Source organism: Sesamum indicum, linkage group LG7, assembly GCF_026168435.1.
Source record: "Sesamum indicum cultivar Baizhima isolate 11 linkage group LG7, ASM2616843v1, whole genome shotgun sequence".
Taxonomy (NCBI): Eukaryota; Viridiplantae; Streptophyta; class Magnoliopsida; order Lamiales; family Pedaliaceae; genus Sesamum; species Sesamum indicum.
The window spans coordinates 7,069,664-7,089,094 of NC_142663.1; the positions used below are offsets into that span (position 1 = coordinate 7,069,664).

At 33.9% G+C, this 19,431-nt stretch overlaps 2 protein-coding genes across 2 annotated transcripts; one reads left to right on the forward strand and one right to left on the reverse strand.

Moving 5' to 3' along the window:
• The first annotated feature begins 3,137 nt into the window (after nucleotides 1-3,137).
• On the forward strand, nucleotides 3,138-9,595 carry PDE135 (Xanthine/uracil permease family protein). Its single transcript, XM_011085490.3, has 14 exons — nucleotides 3,138-3,666; nucleotides 4,261-4,358; nucleotides 4,466-4,642; nucleotides 5,683-5,783; nucleotides 5,928-6,003; nucleotides 6,099-6,158; nucleotides 6,243-6,427; nucleotides 6,505-6,601; nucleotides 7,844-7,930; nucleotides 8,015-8,073; nucleotides 8,432-8,523; nucleotides 8,682-8,759; nucleotides 8,854-9,014; nucleotides 9,126-9,595. The coding sequence occupies exons 1-14, from the start codon at nucleotides 3,507-3,509 to the stop codon at nucleotides 9,342-9,344; spliced, it is 1,650 nt and encodes a 549-aa protein (XP_011083792.1). The 5' UTR covers nucleotides 3,138-3,506; the 3' UTR covers nucleotides 9,345-9,595.
• Nucleotides 9,596-11,249: 1,654 nt separating this feature from the next.
• ADR1-L1 (ADR1-like 1) lies at nucleotides 11,250-14,452 on the reverse strand. Its single transcript, XM_011085491.3, has 6 exons — nucleotides 14,000-14,452; nucleotides 13,593-13,917; nucleotides 13,107-13,504; nucleotides 12,665-13,020; nucleotides 12,325-12,530; nucleotides 11,250-12,213 (listed from the first exon to the last, which is right to left on the reverse strand). Exons 1-6 carry the CDS (start codon nucleotides 14,345-14,347, stop codon nucleotides 11,384-11,386), a joined length of 2,463 nt encoding a protein of 820 aa, XP_011083793.1. The 5' UTR covers nucleotides 14,348-14,452; the 3' UTR covers nucleotides 11,250-11,383.
• Nucleotides 14,453-19,431: the final 4,979 nt, after the last annotated feature.

A 19,431-nucleotide genomic window follows, 5' to 3' on the forward strand; every position in this document is an offset into this window, starting at 1 on the left:
CAATTTGGATTAGGAACTCATGTAGGACTTAAAAATAAATCAAATTATCCGATACTCGATTTGAATCGATCGATGAAAGCTAGTTTGAACTCCATTTTTTACGATTAACAAACCAAACTTGACATGAAAAATTGCGAGTTCGGCTCCAACTCAATTCAACTAGTGTAAAAATAGTAAAATATACTAAAAAATCTCGTAATTTCTCTATATCCTATAACAAGTTATAATGAATATAATGAATATATAAAAAATATCGTAATTTTTAAATAGAATATTAAATATTATTCGTACAATTTCCAACAATCTTTTAATATTTTATTTCTATCAAAATTCAAATCTTCGTTCCTTTATTATCTAACTTACTAAATTTTCTAAACTTTCCAGGTATATATTTAATTTATTAACCAACTCATATAATTCATTTACTCAAATCCCTCATATTTTTATAACTTCGTTCTTAATTAATTATTTCGTCAATAGGGCCAAGAAATTGAGTAAATTAATTATAATAATGATTAAATACAACAAATCTAGTAATTTAATTAACCAACTATAATATTTTAAAGTCAATTAAAATATTTAATTCAACACTAATTTAAATAGTCAAACTCACAAATTTTTTGATTAAACACTACCTTGAACAATATAAATTACATTTAATAAATAGAGTAATCAAATAATATAATTATATAAATAATATTAATTCAAATGAATATTTCTTACCTTAATTCTTATTGACGAACAGACGCTGTGTGTGTGTATTGGTGTGTGTGTTTGTGGGTATGTGTGTGTATGTTTATATTTGAGGGTGGGCGGTGTTAACCGCCTACCCACAACCCCCCCCCCCCCCCCTTTTTAATTTTTTTTAATCTTTTTAAAAATACTCATTACGTTCCTATTTTTTATTTTTATATATAATTTGCTCCCAAATTCAAATTTTAATATATTCGAATTTTAATCTATAATTTATTTATTAATTATTTTAAAATTTTGAATACTTACCAACTAATTATCTGTGGATATTACAGGGTATGTGATTGGGTTATTGACCAATTGAAATGAAATTAGGAATAGAATATTTGGAGTATGTATGAATATTGCTCAATTATTGATTTAATCAGTATTTTGGGTAATATTTAATTATGGGTTAAGGATAAGGATTTGGTATATGAATTTGACATGACTAAATAGTAAATATATATAATAATATATATATATATGGTTACTGAGATTGGCAGACAAAGTTGTGTGAAGAGTTGAAAAAGTGTGTGTGTGTGTACAAAAGCTAATTTGTCCTAATTAACACATCATCCATGATTTGGACATGATCTAGACATAAAGAATTTAATCAACATGGTAAAACCTAGTACAAGATTCTTTAATAATTAGGTAAAATCAATAGTATGGACACTTGATTCATGAACTTTCTATTAAAATACTCTTTGGTTCACTTGAGTTTTGGAGAGCTTATGATTGTATGCTTGGACTACTTCCATTTTAATTATTTTTTTTATATATTATAAAATATATTATTATTCGAGATTCGATTATTATTAACACTATTTCAGTTAAAAACAATCGTCTGGTAGATAACATACATATATATACGCATAGATACATATTGAAATACGTAAGTTGGTTATGTGTATGAAACAAAAATACACTTTTAGTCCCATAAAGTACGTCGTTCAACACTTTTAATCATCTATTTTATGAAATTTTAAAATGATCCTAAAATTAGAAAAATTATACATATTTAGTTCCCTAAATCCCATAAAGCACAAGGCTGAATATATCGAGTTTTCTCAATTTTAAAACCATCTTGAAAACCCCATAAAGCAAATGGCTAAATGTATCGAGTTTTATCAATTTTGGGATCATTTTAAAAATCTCGTAATGCAAAGAACTAAAATTATTGAACCCCTTATCATGTGGGATTAAAAGTATAATTTTCCTTATGCATAATAAAGAGCGTCAGTTCGACTAATTCCCGCTTTTATTGAGAATATCATGATCATAACAAGGTATAGTATAGCATCTCTTAATTCATTACAGACCTGAAAACAAGCAATCATAATTCATAGATCAAGAGCAGAAGAATATTTGGGTAAGCTCTAATTATAATAATCCTATGATGCTTAACACAGATAGATCGATTAAAAAATAAGTAATGTTTCATTTAAACCTGTCACATCACTTTAACGTGAAAAATTACGCACTATAGTTCAAAATAGATTCAAATATACAGTGGCATCGTCAGAACGGGTAAGATTATTCAATATGAAGTAGATCTATGAAGTGTAAGATTATTTCAGAATTGGTTTAGGGCCATTTTGGTCTTTTAACCCAATAAATATGTGGCTCCCACATCAAATTTCAAATTTCAAATTTATCATAAATCACATGAGATTCAATAGAAGTGTAATAATTAATTTACATGGAAACCTTATTCCAATTGCTGAAAATAACAAAATGAGCCATCTCATTTCCTTAATCGGATTAGAAATAATATTGGAATAGGGTATAATATTAGGGAAGTAGCAAATACGTGGTAGAAGATTAATTAAATCCAATAAAGTTTCTCTTGTCTAATAATGGCATTTTTGTTGGGAAAATGAGGGTAACATTCACATTCTAAAATAAGAGGGAACCTGCTTTTTAAATAGGGGTATGTACTATTCCGAGATTAAATTGATAATAAATAATAATTACACACATATACATAAATATATCTAAAAAATATGATTTGATAATAATTTGATAATAAATAATAATTCTTATTTCCAAAAATATAATATTAAACATATAATATTTATTTTTAATTATTTATAAAAATAAATTCAAATATACATACTATCTCTAACACGCACTTATTTATTTTTATATTTTTCTTTTTATCTTCATAAAATATAACAAAACGCTCGGACAATGAATCTAAATGTTATGTATGTATGCATGAATGAGGGCAAAAGAGTGATAGAGACAGGAGTGAGGGGTATTCTTGGAAACTCAGACATCGAAGTTCCCGGTCCCACGCGCTACACCCATGCGTTATGTTCCTGGAAAGGGACAAAACCTTAACGTAATCCAACCTCCTTTCCCTCCTCTCTCTCTCTCTCTCTCTCTCTTCTTCTCACTCATCAATCACTCACTCGTTGAAAGCAATTCAGCGTTATTTCTTTCTCTTTCTCTTTCTTTCATCATATGTCAGAAATCAACTAGTATAATAATTGGCTTTTAATACCATCCAGCACTCATCTGATCTGTACAATATTTTTTTTTCCGCTATAAAGTTTCTTGCTTTTTATTTGAAATTTTCTGCCTTTTCAAGAAAATCTAGATTTCACAGTAAAAGCTCTGCAGGGTTGTGTACATGTGCTAGAGGAAAATCTTATTCAGGTGTCGGTGATTAAGTACGCTGGTGGGGTTCTGAGTTCTTGGGGCAGAAGGAAAAATCCCAGAAGAGGAAGAGGAGGACTTGTAGTTCAAGTGTAGAAGAAGAAAAAATGGTGGAGACAGAAAATCACAACCACCAGACGCCGCCGAGTCAGGCGGCTCCCCCGCCGGCCGTTGTGCCGCCTCTAGGTGCTGCCAGAGGGCCTCTTTTCCCTCCCGCGGAACAGCTGCTTCAGCTCCACTACTGCATCCACTCCAACCCTTCTTGGGGTCGGTAATCGTTCTCTTGACAGGCGGCTGCGTATATAAAAACTCATGTTCTTGCACTCGAAATTACTCATCTTTGGCGTGTGATGGGTTTGGTTGGATTTGTTTTTTCTTCTGGGGTTTGCGGTTTTGCTGCTCAAAGATTTGTTGGGAACTTTTAACTTTTAGTTTTAAAACTGGTCAAAGAGAATTAAGAAAGTATATGCTTATTCACTTTTTTCCTGAAAAGGCATATCCCTTTTTCACTGACAACCTTTTCCGGCTTGCATGTTTACTTGGGTTGTTTTTGGTGGCCCTTGATGTTTGATAAATTGGCTCCTGTGGGGACTTTTTCTCTTAATTTACTTACAGATCAAAGTACATTATTTTGTTGAATTTTGGGTCAATTGAAAATTTTTCGTCCAAGAAAGTGTCTGCATATGAGAAAGGGGAGTTCTTAAAATAGAAATGGAATTGGAATTAGGACCTCTTTGTGTATTCATGATCTCTTACACAGACTGTTATGTAGCCTTAGTTGTGCAGACGCGTATGCGAGTGTGTATGTACTTATATATGGTAATCCTGTTGATAGCTGTTGATGTCTTGCACTTATTGCAGTACAAACAGCGGTGTTGGGTTTCCAACATTACATTGTTATGCTTGGGACAACGGTTATGATTGCCTCCATGCTTGTGCCTCGGATGGGTGGTGGCCCTGTACGTCCATTCACATTCTGGAAATCTTGTTAAACGCAGAGAAATTAACTGTAGTAGTTTATTCCATATTATATGGTAGCTGAAGCTTCACCATGTCTTATGAACAGGGCGATAAAGCTCGAGTGATCCAAGCATTGCTCTTTATGTCGGGAGTGAATACTCTTCTGCAGACATGGTTTGGCACGCGACTTCCGACCGTGATGGGCCCATCATTTGCTTATGTTATATCGGTCTTGGCAATCATCAATGATTTATCTGATAGTGATTTTCAAAGCGAGCATGAGGTATGCAATTGTGGTTGTTCAAATTGACTGTAATAATGGAATTACTGTAATCGAGTCGATATTTTGTATTGCACGTGTCATAGGAGGATAACATCACACTTTCGTTTTTGTGGATTAGATCCCTTCCCTTTCCTGGCTGTGTGATCTAGAATTTGCAATATCTATGTGAAGCATTAAATAACATGGTACATACTTCTACTCTGCAGATGTATGCAAATGTGGTTGTTTTTTAAATTGACTATAATCATGGAATTACTGTAATCGAGTCAATATTTTGTATTGCACGTGTCATAAGAGGGTAACGTCATCGTTTTTGTGGATTAGATTCCTTCGGTTTCCTGGCTGTGTGATCTAGAATTTGCAATATCTATGTGACGCATTAAATAACATAGTAACATACTTCTACACTGGTAGACAATCACGCTTTCTTGATCCCTAACAGGCCTACTTAAAATTAATAATGCTGTACTGGAAATAACCTGGATTTGTTGAAGTTTAGTTGTTGTTTGATATGTTCCTATATTTGACTTGTAAAAACTCTTTTGATGCTATGTTTAACTCTTCTTTTGAACTTGACGGTATCACCTTTCAAATTTTGTCCCAAAATGGCTTGAAGTTCATGAATATTTTTCCCTTTGCTTGTTCATTTCCTATACATTTCAGGCCAAAAGATAGAATTGGTATGTCCATTCCGACATTCTTAGTTAGCCTTTTTCGAACTTCTTAAATATAATCTCTTACTTTGTCAAATATATCCGAAGCATACAAGTAGCCTACTGTCTGGTTTTTGTTATAACTCCTCCATATATGCATTCTCACTTTATCTTGCTGTTAACACAAAATTATCCTTTTGCGTTCTTAATCAAAACATTGAAATAGTTACAGGTGAATTTTGCGTTATTTCAAGTGCGGATTACAGACTTCCACCTTGAGTTCTCTTACCTTAATTAATAGAATTCATGCTTACTTTAAGTAGATAATTACCACTGTTCCTTTGCTTGACTCGGGATATTATTCTTAACCTCTGCTGGTGCTTGTAGAGATTCACTCACACCATGAGAGCCATTCAAGGGTCACTGATAGTATCTTCATTTGTGAACATTATACTTGGATACGGCAATGTCTGGAGAAACCTTACAAGGTAAATGCATGTATATGGACTTCAGTTTGTCGTCTGCACTAGACTTAAATGAGTTTTTCTCTATTCTTTTTTCTCTTAAGCACTTTCAAGCCGGTTCCGTCATTTTCACCATCTCCTTCATCAATTAGGTTTTACTTTTGACAGGTTCATGAGTCCAGTAGTTCTAGTGCCAGCTGTCTGTGTAGTGGGTCTTGGCTTATTTGCTAGAGGTTTCCCGCAGGTATTCTTTGTTTTCCTTAAAGCTTCACTCCATGACATTAATCCTAAGTATGAGAAAATCTAGTTGGTTACACTTATCTGCTACATCCTGTACAGCTTGGTAATTGTGTGGAAATTGGCTTACCCATGTTGATACTGCTGGTTATTTCGCAACAAGTAAGAATCATTTTGTTGTTTCATTTTGGAGTCTTTGTTCTCTTCTAAAACAGAGGTTCATTAATAAGCATGCACTACATGCAGTACTTGCAACACATCCATCCAGTTGCCCGGCCCATGCTTGAGAGATTTGCTTTGCTTGTTTGCATTGGATTTGTCTGGGCTTTTGCTGCAATTCTTACTGTTGCTGGTGCTTACAACAACGTCCGGGAGCAGACCAAATTAAGCTGCCGTACAGATCGCTCTTTTCTCATGTCATCCGCTCCATGGTATGTTCTGAATTTTGGGATTCTGTCTCCTGAAATATACCTTTTTCTCACCCATTGCTAATGTTACTTCATTGCAGGATCAAGATTCCATATCCTTTTCAATGGGGTACTCCTATATTCAGAGCAAGTCATGTATTTGGAATGATGGGTGCTGCACTTGTTTCTTCTGCTGAGGTTTGTTTATTTTTGCTACCTGTAAATTGCCATTTATTCCAGCTTTTGCCTATTTTGAACTTTTTATTTTATAAGCTTTCTTTGTGGTTATGATGATTGCATAAAAGAATTAAGCTTTTTGTTTAGGGTTAATTACAAAAACCTGTAATTATGGAATGCCACACTTCCCCTTTTAAAATTGCCAATACCTCCATCCAAGTTTACTGTTTTTACTTGACACCTTCTTCTGTTTTTCTGTTTGTCCGTTCTTCCACTGGGGTTTTGGATGGAGAATAATGAGAGCACGTAAAAATTTTAATTGATTTTTTCAATTTATCGTTTGTTGTACTTGAATTCCTAGTGAATAAAAATTTTCGAGGGGGTCAATGGTCATAGTGTTGTCTGTATTATGCGTTCTGTTGGATGTCGCATTAGTCTTATATTATTATTATTATTATTTTTATTTCCTGTTTATATTTCCATACTTTGCATATGAAAACTAATGAATATTTTCATCTCACTATCTCAAACAATGTTGTGAAATTATATGAGAAGGCTAAAGTTTGTAATTTAGCTGAAATTATTGGACTAGCTAATTTATTGGTTAATCTTTTAGTATTAGTTCTTTAATCATATTAAAATTTTTATCATGATTTTTACAAAATGATGTAACAAACTCTCATTTGCAATGTATCCTTTTTCATAATTGGATCTATTTCTTGCAAACATTACAAGAAAAAGGATATTCTAAGCTCTATTTAACACAAGTAGACATGACATTAACATATTACCGATCCGATGATTTCAAAAGTACATCTCCTTAGACAATTTCTTAAAAGAAGAGTAAGATGTTACAATATATCTAAAACCTTACAATTACTTGCCCTCGTAGTAATTTGGTTTTGTAAGTTCAAAAGGGGAAGGGTGGGTTGCAAATTATTCTGCTTATTGCTCACTTTCAAGGGAAAACATTTTCATTGATATATCTTTTTTATTTTATTTTCAAGTAAGGATAATTTGGCATTTTTGCATCTTCTATTTGGGTTTTTGACAATGGAAATGCTTTTTGTTTTTTGGAAAATGAGAGAGAGGATCTGCAATTATACTAACTTTTGGGGGATGTCATTGTGATTAACCCTTTTTTTTATTGTACCTGATGATTGTATATCTTCTTCAATCTCATTGGGACAAGTTGATTGTATTACTACAGTACTACTTTGACTGTCAACGGGTATTTAGATGCCATAAAATTTCATATTGCAGTCCACTGGAACATTTTATGCTGCTGCACGGCTTGCTGGTGCTACTTCACCTCCTGGGCATGTGCTGACCAGGAGCATTGGTCTGCAGGTCTGTGATGTTTACAATATACTGTTTAGATAACTGACATGCTTCTTTTCAAATAATTCATGGCATTATCGCGTTCTGTTTCAGGGTATCGGTCAGCTGCTTGAAGGGATATTTGGTGCTGCCGTAGGCTCTACTGCTTCTGTGTAAGAACCTGGTGCCTTGCATTTGAAACATTCAAATTCTTACACCTGTTTTGTTTTACACGCTTCTAGCATTTTAAATTATCTTGTCATTTAGCATTGCAAGAAGGTCCAGTGCAATTTTAGTGTATAATACAACTGAACTTTTCATTTCATAGTTATAGAGATTTATAGGTCAGGATATCTAAATATGATGATGGTTTGATGCTGTTTCTACTATAGTTGGACCTGCCTGCCAGTCTTTATATGTGATACATACATACGCTTATCGAATGGTTCTTACATAGAAGGCGCTTATCTTTCTTGCATTACAAACCTCACCATAAAGTCGTCCGATTGTTCTGGTTCTTCATTTCTGCAGGGAAAATGTTGGCCTCCTGGGACTAACTCGTGTTGGGAGCAGAAGAGTGGTTCAGATATCCACTGCTTTCATGATCTTTTTCTCAATATTTGGTTCGTCGCCTTGCCCACCCTATATTATTTACCTTTCTGGTGCATTGGCTGGTTATGATAGTAGGAGAGAAAATGAGAGCGAAAGAACCAAGGGGAAAGGGCACAAACAGTTGTATTATTTCTCTGTAAATTTATACTCGAGCTCTCTTGCTTTGCAGGAAAATTCGGAGCCTTTTTTGCATCAATTCCTTTGCCGATATTTGCTGCCATATACTGCATCTTATATGGTATTGTTGGTAAGTAGTTTTCCTGACTGCCGATACTGGTACTTCTTCGTTTCTCAATTCTTTTAACTAGAGAAGTTACTAGTTCTTCCCTTTCTTTCTACAGCCGCTATTGGGATTTCATTCGTACAGTTCACAAACAACAATTCCATGCGAAACATCTACGTATTGGGCGTCTCCCTCTTCTTAGGTATATCAATACCCCAATACTTCATCATGAACACAGATGTGGCTGGGCATGGACCTGTCAGAACAAATGGAGGATGGGTAATAACAATGAACCTGTCTGCTTTCCTTAATTTTCTTGAAATCAAAACACTTACAGGATATGTGTTTTTCATTTACGCGATGACAATCGATCTTATTATCCTTTTGCAGTTCAATGACATATTGAATACAATATTTTCTTCACCACCTACTGTGGCACTGATAGTCGGGACGATTCTGGACAACACGCTAGAAGCCAGGCACACTGTTGACGACAGAGGACTTCCATGGTTGGTCCCATTCCAACGTCGGAAGGGAGACAGCAGAAACGAGGAATTTTACAGCTTCCCTCTGAGAATAAATGAGTATATCCCAACCAGGTTCCTCTGATTAGTTGTATGCTTGTACATTCTCCAGAGTTTTAAGTTAGTGAGGTACTCAGGATGTATGAATGCACTTCAGTTTCTTATTTTCTTGTATACTTTGATTTCATTAAAATGAGCCTTGAAGAAAGAGCACTGCCTTGTGTTGGCTGATGACAAAATTTTTGTAAACATTTTACATGCAGAGCTGAAGTCAAGAATGTGTGGGTGTAATTGCTTGTGATGAAATGAGATTTTTTTGTTTCCGAATTGGGTAAATTACGGAGTGTTGTCTTGAGATTTGGTATAATTATCAATATTATTATTGTTTAAAAAATTATTAATATTTATGATATTTGATAAAATTATATAATTATTGGACGGAGGTTTAAAATCTTTTGTCCTTGTTGTATGTGTTTTTCAAAAAAAAAAAAAAAAGATAAACTTTTGTTCAACTAATTTATCAGGAAATTATTTTAGAACTTATTTATTATTATAGCAGTAGGATTAAAACATATTTGTCAGCTAAATATCTTGCTTGGTTTTATAGATTAATCGTACACAAATAAAGATTTAAAACTTAATTAGAAATAAAAGTTATTTCAAAACGAATGTAAAAGATCATATTTGTTTTCGATTGTATTTTTTAAATAACATAATAATTATATTACAAAAACAATCAAATAATTATTTTTCCATCTTCAAAGTTATATGTTACACTAAAGTAGCATGGCATATTAATTTTCACCCTTCTGGTACGCATAAAAAATCTATCAAAATTAATTTTATCAAACTTCAATACATTATTATTAGGAATATATCCCGAGATAACATATTTTGATAACAATTTAGACTTTCAATATCTGCAATTCTCTTTGAGGTTTTCGTTCACATTATTAATTAGACCCTTGAGATATTCCGATTTTCATTCACAACTGATAATTCAGGAATATTTCCAAGTATAACATACTCCGACAAGAGTTTAGAAATCCAATCATCAATTTGGACATCTACGTACTAATGTGCATCTGTTTTCGTCGACTCGTCTTCTCTTGTGCTTCTATGTGAATTTCAGAATCTTCTCAAGGAATTCACATACCATCAAAGAGTTTTTATTTCCTTCCTAATCCTATTCCTACTAAAATTTTCAAAATAATTACAAAAAAATAAGGTGCTTCAAAATATGGTTCTCATCAGCAATCAAATTAAGGATCTTCACTTTCCACCTATCGCATGTCTGATAACCCGTAGTCATGGAAAAAGTGAAGCCGGTTTCTGTCACTTGAATTTTTTAAAGCCCGTAGGTCACGAGTTATTTTAGTAGCGGTGCTACTGGAATTTTTTGATTTTACATGCTTTAGTTCCAAGAAAACACCTAAAACGACACAAATATACCCAAGAACAAATATCATATCACAATAATATAGGAATATCAACAGAAAAATGCATCATATAATTTTTTCTAATCATAATTTACCATAAAAATTGGATAAAAACCTAAAGTGAACTAATGAAATGAGCTTGTTGTTAGACGAATTTTAAAATAACAAGATATTTATAGTTTTTCAAATAATAAAAAGATTCCAAATTAAAATTTTAGGGATATTGTTTTTCCTCTTACAAGACTCGAATTCTTACCCGAAAAGTCCCACGACTTTGTAGTACGATGAGTGGGACATGGGTAGGTTCCAGGATGCTGCCCAAAAGTTACATAAAAACAAATCCAAATTTGATATTTTACGCAAATTGCATGACAAATGCATAGTTATTGTCTATTTCTCGTGTGATTGGTTTTGATGCTGTCGATTCTTGTTCAGGCTTGTTTTATTCGGATTGAATTTTCTATTGTGTATGAAGATTTTGTGGTCAGTTTTAATACGTATTTCCGGTAGTTGAGGTATTATGACGTAATGAGGTAATGCAGTTGTGAGAGTAAAATCAAAGCAGTGAGGTAGATACTCACTGATTCTTATCCAGATGGGATTATCCATATTTACAGCCTACACTCCCAAGAACAGGGGTTAGATTCCGGGCAACCTGCTAAAGAAACAAACAACTGGAAATGGATTACTCAGCCAGCCAGTCCAAGGTAAAACACTCCTGTGGAACCTGACAAAGACCTGGTCGGCCCTTCTCCACGTCTTTCCACAGCCAAGAAACCTCTTCATCACAAATGACACGGCGGAGAGACGGCAGCGACGCCACCGACACCGGCAAACTCCTCATCTGTGGGCACTCTCTCATATCAATCTTTTCCAGGCTTGCACATCCACCAATTCCCTCAGGCAGGCATCCCATGTTAACGCATTGTGAAACGTCGAGGTATTTGAGCTGAATGAGGTTGCCAACTCCTGGTGGAAGCCGCCTCAGATTCGGACAGGCGGATAGTCTTAGGATTTGGAGGAAGCTGAGTTTCCCCAAATCCGACGGCAGTTCTTGGAGACTGTCACAATTGGTGACACTCAGGCTCTTGAGTGTCTGCATTTGGCAGATGCTTGAGGGCAGCTCGGTTAAGTTGATGCAGTGATCCATTGTGAGCTCTGACAGCCGGGGGAAGAGGTGAGGGAGATCGACAGCTGAACGATTAACGCTTTTACTTATATCGCATAGCACGAGCGAGACTTTCTGCAGGTTTTTGAGGGGAATTGTGGTGTCGGGTAGTAGAGGGAGAGAGATCTTTTCGAACCAGAGGCTTCTCAAATTAGTTAAGCTGCTGAAAACGGTGGTGTTGTGGAGGACGCTGTTGGAAGTGCTGCAGTTTATCAGTATCAGGGCCCTGAGCTTGGGCATGTTGTCAAGGAATGGAGGCAGAAAGTACCCGTCTGATGCAAAATTTAGTACCAGGACCTCAGTTTTCGGGCAGTCCATTCTTAACCAGTCCATCTCACTCATTTCACCTGCAACGGAGAATTTTAACACATGAAGCCTCTAAGCTTGAAAGTTTGATAGATGAACATATAGCTTGGACCCTCTAAGATGGAAGTTTCCACAGAGAACAAAGGAAGCACCTGTATGTATTGAAATAACTCGGGCACTGAAGGGCTCATCAACGTGTCTCTCCCAGTCTTTTGGGAGCCCTGCTTCTCTTCTTGGCATGAGTAATCTCCTCCTTTGATTTACACTGCCCACATTGCTTAGATGTATTGCAAGATCTCTCAATACATCATGCTGATAAACTGAAATCTCATAGTAACTGCTGTATTTATCTCCAGCTCTGCAAAATGAGCATATGAAGAACTGTCAGAACATTCTCCAATCAGCTGAATCAACGGTTCATAATCATTTTGAGACAGACAAGAATATGAAAGAATGGCACTTATTCAAATTTCGAAATTTAAGGCAACACACCTTGCATCTTTCACAAGGGTAAGGAGATTTTTGTCGGAAAGCTGAACCAGGACAGCAAAAGCTTCTTGTTCATCTATATCGTGTAGCTCCACCCACATGTTGATGAGTATATCGAGTGGGATTCTCTTGTCTTCTGGGAAGGCACCTAAGTCCAAGAAACATTCCCTCTCCCTCTCAGACAGATAATCAATGCTCAGTTTCATTCGTTCGAGTAACTGAACTTCATGGGACTCACACAGAGGTTGCCCCCGTGATAACCGGTTCTTGGCGCTCGTCCAGAACATCTCCGACTGGCCCTTTAGTGAAGCTCCAATCACCTTCAGAGCCAATGGAAGTCTCTTGCATTCATCCACAACCTATTGATCAAACATCGAGAATTTTAATATACAACTTGCCAAGAAAAGGGCAGATTTCACAAAACTAGTTATAATCTTATCACTACCTGCTTAACCAGCTCCTTATCAGCATCAAGAGGTATCGACATTTGTCCGAAAGCAAAGTGGCAGAACAAGGACACTGCCTCATTCTCAGTCAACAAATCCAATTCATAGGAGCAATTGACAACCGATGGAGGGAATTTCAACCTCGAAACTACCAATATTTTGCAACCAGGAATCTTTATCAGTAGTTGTTCAAGAACAGACTGTGTCCAAACATCATCAAGAACCAGAAGAACTCGCGCCGAAGCTCCCACATCATACCGTAGATTCATTTGTGGAGATCTATCTCCATGACCCACAATGGTGTTTCCTGTTACCATTCCCAATATTCTTGACCTCAATTGCTCCACATTTGGAGATTGAGATACTGTCAGAAAGAAGACTCTGTTGTTGAAATAACCTGACAATAACAGAATCAATTGTTAAAACTCTCATATTTCCACTTTTAAGGTTATCCCAAATCCGACATGAGGGATAGAAAAACATACTCTTGATCTCTTCATCTTTGCAAATTTCTCTAGCGAGAGTGGTTTTGCCAATTCCACCAATCCCATGAATCCCAACAACACTGAATTCCTCGGTCAGCAGCATCTGCTTCAACTTCATCTTCCCAAGCTCCAATCCAGTGCCACCCAAATTTACCAAATTATCCTCGCACCACCTCTGCTCCTCCTCCACCCTCTTCACCGCCGCTCCCAACCACCCCCCATCACCGTCCGCACCAATCTTCATGGCTCCCAACTGCCACTCCAGCCGATCAAACCTCTCCTCCATGTCCACCCTCACGTGATGCACATCAGCCAGCACGTGCGCCTGCGGCAGTGACATGGGACGAGAATTCTTGGTTGAGAAAAAGTACTAAGAAAAGAAAAGATATTTATGTATGAGTACGAACCTGAACGGGCCCCTCCATGAATCTTGAGATGGTCTTCTCCAGCTTCTCCATTTTCCGGGCTAATCGTATGTTCCGGTAGACATTCCAACGGGGAGAGTTGAGGACTTTGTTGGCCAGTTCCAGGCCGCCGGAGAGTGCCTGGGAGAAGGTATCAAGCTGGCGCTGGCGGTGCTGGGGAAGCTCGTTGCCGGTGAGCTTGATTTCTTGGATGATGGGAAGGAGCTCCCGTATGTACACGATCAGCTGCTCCGCGCTTGACCGGCAGCTCGCGGATTTCCTGGAGATGGTGATGAGCTGTTTCAGGAGCTCGGTGGCTATCTCGCCTGCGAAGAAGTCCGTCACCGCCATGTTCGCGTCGGCGTTTGAGAGAAAACTAGAGGCTGCTCCAGTCCAGTAGAGGGAGCTTCTGGGACGGAGGTGGAATTTTAAGGTCGGGGAGGAGAGGAACTGAAATGACGTTTCTTGTTATTCCAAAATGACAAAATGAACCCTGGACACATTTGTATATCAAAATTTTACAAAAATATTTTTATTTTGCATGTAGCGGATTAATAATTGGGCTAATTACACTTTCCACCCTTAAATATACCTATATTCTATTTAACCTCATAAAATATAAAATATAACAATAATTTCCCTCATAACAGCTTGCTGTGGTGCTTGATTCTCTTCAAAATAATGCATAGTCAATTACTATTTTCTAAAATAAAATTTCGAACAAAAAGTTTCTTTAAATAAAATATTTGTTTTTCTTCACTTTTAATTATTGGATTTGAAGTGTTAATAAATAAAGGGATATTTGCTAGAACAATAAATGGGAAGGTTAAAAATGTAAATGTAGGAGGAGGTGTGGAGTGTTGTTGGTGGGTAGTGGTACCCGTCGATATCTTTTTTGGTAAATGGTACCTATCAATTTAAATCAACTAATTAAAAACACAAAAGGTTAGATGAAATTGTTAAACTATACTTACCCATAATTGCCCACGTTTTTTTGTACCTGTTTTTGCCATCACATTCATATAAAAATTTTAAACGAAAATTACATCGTCTTTCTCTAAAATTTAATATAATTATACATAAATTTTTTATAATTTGAAAAATTACATCTAATACTATCAATGTTTATTTCCGTCCAACAAACTAGTCAAAATTCACGATATTTGCTGATTATAATTTAAATAAAAATTTATATTTATCTTCAAGTCACTTACTACTAACTTATCCTCAGTTTTGTCTCCACAGAAGTGGTGGTATAATGCAAAAACTTGGAAATTGTGGTCTAAAGTTGCTCAATTAGGGAAGAAGTGGAGGGGTTCTTAGTAATTTTGCACAATTAATCTTGTCAAAAAATTAAGACTACTTTAGATGGGGACAAATGGAATTCTTTGTTCCTATAATTAATATTAATATTGTCAAAATGTGATTGACAAAAAGTTTAAAGACAAATGCCCCACGGAGGCGGCTCATTGACTATAGTGACCTCTTTTCCCACTATCTTTGTATGATTGCATGAGTCTGTCTTGGATATTGTGATAAGATTAAAATTATTAAATTAAAAATATATTATTTTAAATTCTTATAAAAAGTGAATTTATTTATATTTATTTTCTAATGATTTAAATTTTAATTTTTGACAGACTTATGATACAGTAATTTTTATAAGATTTTTAATTATTATTTTTTTAAAATTTCAATATGATTTAATTTACTTTTAATTAAAATACTTTAGAGTAATATAATCGTATAGTAGTAACCAAAGCATCATTAATGCATGTTAAAAATTTACATTTTTATTTAACGAATCAAAATTGATTAAATTAATCTTAAATATGCATGAGTAAACAAATTATTAATAGTAAATTATCTTTAAAGAATGGTGGGAAATTAAATATAATTGGGAGTACTTTAGTCTAAATACGTTTTTGTTTATCAACGGTAGTTACTATGATGATATCTTAGACTAATTACGGGTTTAACTCTGAGGTTTCATAAACAAGCACTAGAAAAAAAAATAATTATTGGTTATAATTTTAATAGTTATAAACTAAAAATTATGGTAAATATTTTTTACTGACCATAGTTTTCCATCATAAAAAAGTTATTTGTCATGGTAAAAATATTTGTCATGGCTAAAATGTTTACACACGCTCACAGATACCACGACCAACAACCGTTGCATCAATGACTATTTGCTATGGCTATTTGGTTATTAATTATCATGATTAAATGTTGCATTTTTTGTAGTGAAGTTTGATGTTATAGATTTGAATCCCCCGATTGCGTGAGTGTTTGCCTCACTTCTGTTAATATTTATTATAATTTTTAATTATATTAATATATTGATTAGAACGATATGTCTTACTCAATTTATTAAAATATTAATGTGATCATATAATTACTGTTTCTATCAAAAAAAAAAAAAAAAAAAAACCCACCCCACTTAATTAATACTATAGATTATAGATAGATACAAAGTTTACAATAATATCTAAGGTTAGGTAATAGCAGCCATAGTATAATTAAAATGTGATAAAAATTCTCTAATTTTGTTAATATTAGACAAAAAAAAAAAAAAAAACCTCTTTGAAATATATTATTTTGGAAATTCACTATTTTATTCAAAGATTAATCAGTGAAGGAATCAAAAGTCGGACTCCTAAGTTCCAAATTGAAGTTGCAATCTCATTTTTAATTAACAACTTTTAATTAATTCTTAATTATTCCTATTTCTCATCATAACTGGTAAGAAAATAAAAAGTAATATGAAGAAAGTGAGAAAGTGTTTGCATTTAATTCGGAACTTTCTAGATGACAATTATTTTTTTATATATATATTTTGCTCATTCCCATATAGCATGGTTGGTCCTCAGGGCAAGTCTAGACCCGCCACGAATCATATTTACTAATATACTTCATTTTCTAAAAATAAAAAATAGCCTCGTTAATTTATATAAATTGCATAAACTATCCTGTATTTTTTAAATTTAGTTAAAAATTCTATGTGTTAAAAAAATAAGCCAAAAAGATTCCTATATTTTTTATAATATTTAAAATAAATTAATATAATTTATTCTGATATATTTGGACCTAATAAATAATTTAATTTAATCAAATATATTTAAATAAATTTAAATGTGAAAAAAAAAGAGCAAAATGGACATTATGCATTTAATATAATCCTAAAAAAAGGTCAAAAAATAAAGCTTACTCGCACAATAGACTGAGTGTCAAATAATCCTAAAAAAAGGTCAAAAAATAAAGCTTACCTCACAATTGAAATTTATATGGGTGTGTATCCTACTTTTAGCGGAAAAAATTGCAAGCAAATCATCAATGATATTACAAATAAACAAATTATTCTTTATAAAAAAATAATAATAATTTATTTCCCTATATATTATAAAATAACACAATTTACTTCTTTAGACATGGAGGTGTATTGCTTTATTTTTAAAAGTACAGAAGGTAAATTATTATTAATTCTAGTTTCTGCAGCATCATCATAATGGTCGAAAAACTTTTGAAAAAATATTAAGATTAAAGAAAAATTAACCTATAAAATAAGAGTTAGTATTTTAATGTTTAAGTCAGTTTTTGAATTACTGAATAAATAATTGGGAACTCAAAATGATGTAACATCAATAGTGTAATAATCGAAGCGAATTGATAAAATATTGAGATAATGATTGTGTGGAGTGCGAAATGTGCAAGAAACTTACTGAAAAATCAAGAAAAAAGAGTATGTTAGGATAAGTGATTCTTGTTACCATTATGGCTACACAATGGAGTCTAATTATAGGCTGATTGAGAACAAAATCCGAAAATGATTGCAATGTGTAATGTACCATTTAAAAGTTGAATGGTTAGTTAACGAAGAAAAACGGATAGCGATTTGGGTTTATCTAGAAGAATACATAAGAGTTTGAATGAATCATGCTCAGTCAACCCGAGTTCTGCAAATTCTATTTTACTTGCTACTGTCAGGTTGGTTATCAAGGATTTAGGAGGAGTTTGTTTGAAAATTTTTCTATACGATTTGTCTCAAGATGACAAAAATACGTATGGTGTATCTGATGAGTCAATCTAATAAATAGGATGCGTCTTTGTGCTCGGTATCTTTTTCATAGTCCAACAGATTTGGATTCGCTGGGTTGCTCAGTGGAGGCTCACTTCCTTCATTTTGGGCTTTAAGAAAAATGATCGACAGATATCATCCAATATAAATTATATAATTCATCATTTCGTCAAAAAATAAAAACAAGCAAACTGCCCCAATTGTGCGCTAATGAAGTTTTGCTTGAGTGGTAAGGTTGAGGTTTCACAATCAAGAGGCTACGGGGTCGAGCCTCACATATATAGTTTACTTTTAAATTTTTCATAATAGTATATTGCTTTTTATTTTCTTTAAATATATTCGATGATTTAAAAATATCGAAGTGTTAGTATCTAGCTTTGAATTAACTTATAATGTAGTAATAAATCAAATTTTATAAATTATTAAAAAAGAAAAGAAAAGAGCCAAATGCGAAATGTTAATTGCAATAAAACCCATCAAACATAAAGGGATAGTGAAATGGTTTAGACATGATTTGCATAGCATGACAGCGATGTTCCACATTGTAATTCAATGAATTTAGCATATCTGTCAATTCTTGGAATTTGATGTTACTGATTGTGCACAAAGAATGAGAGCTTATCCAGAGGAGGAGGAGGAGGAGGAAGTGGTGGAGCCACCAGTTGTGTGGCGGAGAGCCGCCCTTATATTTCGTATTAGACCCGCCAATCAAAGACAAATACCTTTGCTCGTTGACGGAGTAAATGGCTGTAATGCCCTTTAGTCAACTATTAAATTTGCTTTTTGTTTCCCAGTCTTGTGGGTATCGCAAGAGAAAAAATAGTAAATATGACGAAATTACTAAAATACCCAAAATAGATAATATTTCGCACTCAATTTCTCCATAACTTCGTACCACATTGCTTATGTCGTCATGTCTAGCAATATGTGAAACCGGCAAAAAATTTAAGAATGTCTCGCCTGAAATTTGATTTAAAGGGCGTTACAGTCCCAATAAATAAGCAATATTTTTAAAACTGATAATAATAATAATAATAATATCACATTATATTTATATTTTATCATCATTTTTTTTTTTATTAACTTACTACCTCAACTTTATGAAATTTACACTTTGTTATATATACCTTTTTTTGTTGATTTTTCTATCAAAAAAACATCACATATATAAAAATATCACATCACATAACTCTTAAATATCACATGCATACTGCATATCATTATTTTCAACAAAATACTTGGTTAAAAAGTACTTATAAATGACAAAGTACAAAATTTTGTAAAGTTCAAATGATAAGTTAATACAAAAAAAATTTAAATCCGAAAATGTAAAAATGATCATAGTTCAATTGGCAAA

Excerpts from the sequence above, each read along its gene's own strand:
- PDE135 (XM_011085490.3), top strand. The coding sequence starts at position 3,507 with ATGGTGGAGACAGAAAATCACAACCACCAGACGCCGCCGAGTCAGGCG. Across the intron at positions 3,667-4,260 it reads CCACTCCAACCCTTCTTGGG|TACAAACAGCGGTGTTGGGT; the intron begins GTCGGTAATCGT and ends CACTTATTGCAG. Across the intron at positions 9,015-9,125 it reads TCAGAACAAATGGAGGATGG|TTCAATGACATATTGAATAC; the intron begins GTAATAACAATG and ends ATCCTTTTGCAG.
- ADR1-L1 (XM_011085491.3), bottom strand. The coding sequence starts at position 14,347 with ATGGCGGTGACGGACTTCTTCGCAGGCGAGATAGCCACCGAGCTCCTG. Across the intron at positions 13,021-13,106 it reads ATAAGGAGCTGGTTAAGCAG|GTTGTGGATGAATGCAAGAG; the intron begins GTAGTGATAAGA and ends TTTGATCAATAG. Across the intron at positions 12,531-12,664 it reads ACCCTTGTGAAAGATGCAAG|AGCTGGAGATAAATACAGCA; the intron begins GTGTGTTGCCTT and ends CTCATTTTGCAG.